The 5,000-nt window shown below is 58.3% G+C and overlaps 1 protein-coding gene across 1 annotated transcript in view; it reads left to right on the plus strand.

The window, feature by feature from the left end:
* The first annotated feature begins 262 nt into the window (after positions 1 to 262).
* LOC111606691 overlaps positions 263 to 5,000 on the plus strand; it is a 5,139-nt gene continuing 401 nt past the window's right edge. The window contains exons 1-6 of the mRNA XM_023327835.1: positions 263 to 380; positions 1,727 to 1,830; positions 2,766 to 3,075; positions 3,171 to 4,102; positions 4,188 to 4,436; positions 4,574 to 5,000. The exon at positions 4,574 to 5,000 is cut by the window's right edge and continues 401 nt beyond it. Coding sequence (XP_023183603.1) covers positions 263 to 380; positions 1,727 to 1,830; positions 2,766 to 3,075; positions 3,171 to 4,102; positions 4,188 to 4,436; positions 4,574 to 4,747 — 1,887 coding nt within the window. The 3' untranslated portion in view covers positions 4,748 to 5,000. The remainder of the gene's footprint in view (positions 381 to 1,726; positions 1,831 to 2,765; positions 3,076 to 3,170; positions 4,103 to 4,187; positions 4,437 to 4,573) is intronic.

Raw genomic sequence — 5,000 nt, forward strand, 5'->3', positions numbered from 1 at the left:
CACAGAGATCCAGAGAAGCGGAGAGAAAATCTGGGAAAAACGGCTTAAAATGCTGGAAAAAGCCGAAAAAGGGGTCTGAATCGGCCTTATCTGAGCTCAAAAGACCCCTAAAACCTCTCTGGATCAAAACACTTTGTCATTTTTCGCTCAAAGTCCTCTTTTCCAACTCTCTCCTATAATCCCGCCGGTGGGATTTTTCTCCGTAAGGTCTCGAAATCCCGTCTATTGCCGAAGCCTTGGTGAAGCCCCGATTTTAGCGGGGATGGGCAATGGTTTGGAGGTCCGCCAAACTTTCGACGGTTATCACGGCTTCTGTGAACCGTTTAGAGACGACTCCGCCGCACAGGGCCCTTCTCTGGACCGCGGGCTGTCGGCCCATGGTTGATTTTGGCCGAAAATATGCATTTTTGACCGTTTTGACCAATTATGGTTTTCGACTTATAATTCCGCCTACGGACGTCCCAGAGGCCAACCGACCACACCAGAGGATTCTCCGGACTCTGGCCTTTCCGGCAATATGCGGCTTGCCCCGGGGAAATGCGTTTTTAAAAAAATTTATGGAGGTCGAAAATCACCGGGGCCTCCGGAGCCCCGAGGCCGACGACAGTGAGGTGCTGCGGATACGGCCGCCTGCGCAGGTGCCCTCCTCTGGAAGTCCGAAATTTTTACTTTTTCCCAGGAACACGGGAGTAACATAGGCGTGATCAGGGCATCGTGCTGGGCTTATTGATCCTACTTTCGAGCCCCCTGGTCCCCGGGAAAGTGCCTTTTCGAACCCTTTGAGCAGTTTGGGTTTTTGATTTTTAATTCCGCCTACGGACGTCTCAGAGGCCAAACGACCACACCAGGCTACTCTCCGGACTCTGGCCTTTCCGGCAATATACGGCTTTCCCCGGGGAAATGCGTTTTTAAAAAAATTTATGGAGGTCGAAAATCACCGGGGCATCGGGAGCTCGAGGCCGAGGACAGTGAGGTGCTGCGGATACGGCCGCCTGCTTGAGGGACCCCCTCTGGAAGTCCGAAAATTCAACTTTATCCCAGGATGATGGGAGTCACATAGGCGTGATCAGGGCATCGTGCTGGGCTTATTGATCCTGGTTTGGAACCCCCTGGTCCCCGGGAAAGTGCATTTTTGACCGTTTTGACCAATTATGGTTTTCGATTTTTAATTCCTCCTGCGGGCGTCCCAGAAGCCAAACGACCACACCAGAGGATTCTCCGGACTCTGGCCTTTCCGGCAATATGCGGCTTCCCCCGGGGAAATGCGTTTTTGAAAAAATTTATGGAGGTCGAAAATCACCGGGGCATCGGGAGCTCGAGGCCGAGGACAGTGAGGTGCTGCGGATACGGCCGCCTGCTTGAGGGACCCCCTCTGGAAGTCCGAAAATTCAACTTTATCCCAGGACGACGGGAGTGACACGGCCGTGATCAGGGCAATATTCTGAGCTTATTGATCCTGGTTTGGAACCCCCTGGTCCCCGGGAAAGTGCCTTTTCGAACCCTTTGAGCAGTTCGGGTTTTCGATTTTTAATTCCTCCTGCGGACGTCCCAGAGGCCAAACGACCACACCAGGCTACTCTCCGGACTCTGGCCTTTCCGGCAATATGCGGCTTCCCCCGGGGAAATGCGTTTTTGAAAAAATTTATGGAGGTCGAAAATCACCGGGGTCCTCCGGAGCCTCGAGGCCGAGGACGGTGAGGTGCTGCGGATACGGCCGCCCGCGCAGGTGCCCTGCCCTGGAAGTCCTGGAAGTCCTGGAACCTCACGCCCCCTCCGGACCGCGGCATCCCACTGTTAAGCACCCCTAACTCGGACTGGACCCTCCAGCACGCAAGGCCCTGAGGTTCGTGCCCCTGGGAAGGCGGCCGGTCTTCGAGTCGAGAAATTTGCACTAAGTCCCGTCGACACTTAGACATTTTCTCGGCTCCGTGCCCCTGGGAAGGCGGCCGGTCTTCGAGTCGAGAAATTTGCACTAAGTCCCGTCGACACTTAGACATTTTCTCGGCTCCGTGCCCCTGGGAAGGCGGCCGGTCTTCGAGTCGAGAAATTTGCACTAAGTCCCGTCGACACTTAGACATTTTCTCGGCTCCGTGCCCCTGGGAAGGCGGCCGGTCTTCGAGTCGAGAAATTTGCACCGAGTCCCGTCGACACTTAGACATTTTCTCGGCTCCGTGCCCCTGGGAAGGCGGCCGGTCTTCGAGTCGAGAAATTTGCACCGAGTCCCGTCGACACTTAGACATTTTCTCGGCTCCGTGCCCCTGGGAAGGCGGTGTAAGGAGGGGGTGGGAGGGAGGGTGCCCGTCCGAGCCGTAGCCCCGAGCGAGCGACTTTCGTTCCGCCGGGCCCCCCCCGCGGACGGGGCGGGCCGGCCCCTAACCCGTCTTAGGATCGTAACGGGAGCCTCCCGCCGTCCGGGGAGGAGCGGCGCGGCTCTCGGGACGCCTGTCCCCCCGGTCCGGCCCTGAAGGCAGGCCCTGAAGGCAGGCCCGGAGGGACAGCCCGAAAATTCGGCCCCGATTTCGGGGTCTAACGAGGCCAGGTGTCGCCAATTAGGCTCGATTGGAAGCCGATCATCAGGAGCTTCCCTGATTGGACGCCCTGAATTGGGACCAGGTGTTGCCAATTAGGCTTGATCGGGGGGGCGGGGGGGAAGCACGCCTGCATATATAGCTGGGCTGCGGAGGTGCCCTGCTTCTCAGTTGCTATCTGACCCTCGCGGAGTGATGACGGCTTCTAAGTTTAAAAATCGTTGCCCTGTTTGCCAGAGCAAATCTTGGCGCCTGCGGAGCCACTTGGATGACGTTCATAGCGTCAGGAACGCCCAGGAGCGAAGGATCCTGTTGGCGTTTGCCAGAGGGCGAGTGAGTGTCCGCGGAATGAAGTGCCCCGTCCGCGGATGCGCTTACGGGGGGTCCAGGGTGGCGCAGCACCTCCAAGACGCTCACCGTGATCTGGGTGCCAAGGAGAAGAGGCGGCTTTTGAGGAAGCTCCAGTGGCGCAAAACGCTTAGGCAGGTGAGAGAACTTCGGGCCTCGGGTCCCGACCCGCCGTTAGCCACCAGCTTGGACCTGGACGGTTCACGGGGCAGGGAAGAAGCCGCCGCCGCCTCCGCTTCCCCGCCTCCCCCCCCTACTCTTTCCCCTCCCTCGCTGGCTTCGGACGTGGTGCAGGGGCGAGGGCTTCCCGGCCGACTGAGCCCCACTCCTCCCGTTCGACCTCGGCGGACTCCCCGCCACCAGAGCCGGAGCCATGTCTTCCCGGCGGGCTTGGCACCAGTGCCGACGTGCCAGCCGCGGACTCGGTGGTCGTCGAGGAGGAGGAGATTGCCGGAGGGCCGGAGATCGGGGACGAACCGCAGGCGGAGCTGACTGGACTGCCGGAGATAAGGGACGAACCGCAGGCCCCGTCCTCCAGCACGGTTAGTAAGCTGATTACATTTCCTCCAGTCATCCGTTGCTACCTGCAGGAATATAACCGGCATCTGACCGGGGCTATACGCTCGCGAAAGCATGTTGAAAATGTTAAATCAAAGATGGGTCGAATTGTTGCATTCCTCAGCTACATGAGCCGTAATAAGACCGCCCTGGGCTCCTGGCGCTTCTTGGATGACGCCGGACGCATACTTGCCTGGCCCGCTGAACTCAGCCGTCAGCAGAAGGCCGTGACTACCGTTAAGGTTTACCTGGTAAACACAACCCAATTCCACGTATACTTCATGGAGACGCCTCCGAGAAGCTCCAGGCTGTCAAAGCGGCAGCTCGTGTCGGTGATGCGAGCTCTGAGGTCGGCCACGTGCCAAATCGGAACGCAGGTGGTGCTTCGGCAGATCAAGGTCAAGTCTGAGAAGCTCCAGCGATCCGTAACGCCCCAACTTCTCTGCAGATGCCTCAAACAATCTCAGAGCTGGATCCCCAGACTCTTGCTGAGCTGCTCGCAAAAGAAGCACGACGTGGGAGCGAGACATCTGTTGTACGGTTTCATTGTCCTTTACCTTACTTCTCTCTACGGCCATCGGGCCGGCGTCATGACCAACCTTACCACCGAAGAGGTCCTGGAGGCAACAAGGGGATCCAGCTCTCGCTCTCCGGGGGTCGTACTCAATGTAAGTCTGCACCCACTAACATGGCGGCTGCTGCTGCTGCTGCATCCAGCATCCAGCCATTTAACATTTATCTCCCCGTCTTCAGGTAAAAAACCATAAGACTGCACGGGTGTTTGGCTGTGCTCAGGTGTTTCTGACCCACGAGGAACTGGGCTGGATCCAGCGGTGGATGGAGATCCGGGCTCTGCTACGCCCTCGGTGCGATCTGGTATTTTTCAATACCAACCACGGGCAAGTGAAAAACATCACCCTGTTCGCGAGGAACGCATGGGCAGCCATGCTACTGCCAGGCAGACCCTCCCTTACCGACATCAGGACCGCGGTCGCAACGATGGTAAGTTATCCACAGCAAACAGCATAACCACCATCCGACCCTGCCTGCCTGCCTGCCTGCCTGCCTGCCTGCCTGCCTGCCTGCCCGCCCTCTGACTCTCTGCCCCCCTCTCTCTCTCTCTCTCTCTCCCCTCACAGTGCAGGAACACCCACTCCAGTGAGGTCCGGACGCAGCTGTCCCGGGTAATGTGTCACGACACCCGCACGGCCGACCGATTCTATGCGATGCAGCTGGATGTCTGCCAGATGGCGGAGATGAGGCGCAGATTTGCCCAGTGCATGGGAGAAGAAGCTGCAGAAAGTTCACAATAAACTTTGAATAATGCACCAGAATGTGTCATGTCTCTTCATTGTGTGGGGGGTGGGTGGGTGGGGTTCCAATCCCGGCCAACGGGGCCCGCGGATCGGTCCGCACCTCTGGTAATCTGAGCTGGGCTCAGAACCGACCCGGAGAACCGCCAGGCCCATCAGAAGGACCGAGGAGACTCACAGGAGCGGCCGGAGCCCACAGCGTTACTGCTTCGGAGATCCAGAGAACCAGACCGACGTTCCGGGGAAAACGGCT

Source organism: Xiphophorus maculatus, chromosome 22 (assembly GCF_002775205.1).
Source record: "Xiphophorus maculatus strain JP 163 A chromosome 22, X_maculatus-5.0-male, whole genome shotgun sequence".
Taxonomy (NCBI): domain Eukaryota; kingdom Metazoa; phylum Chordata; class Actinopteri; order Cyprinodontiformes; family Poeciliidae; genus Xiphophorus; species Xiphophorus maculatus.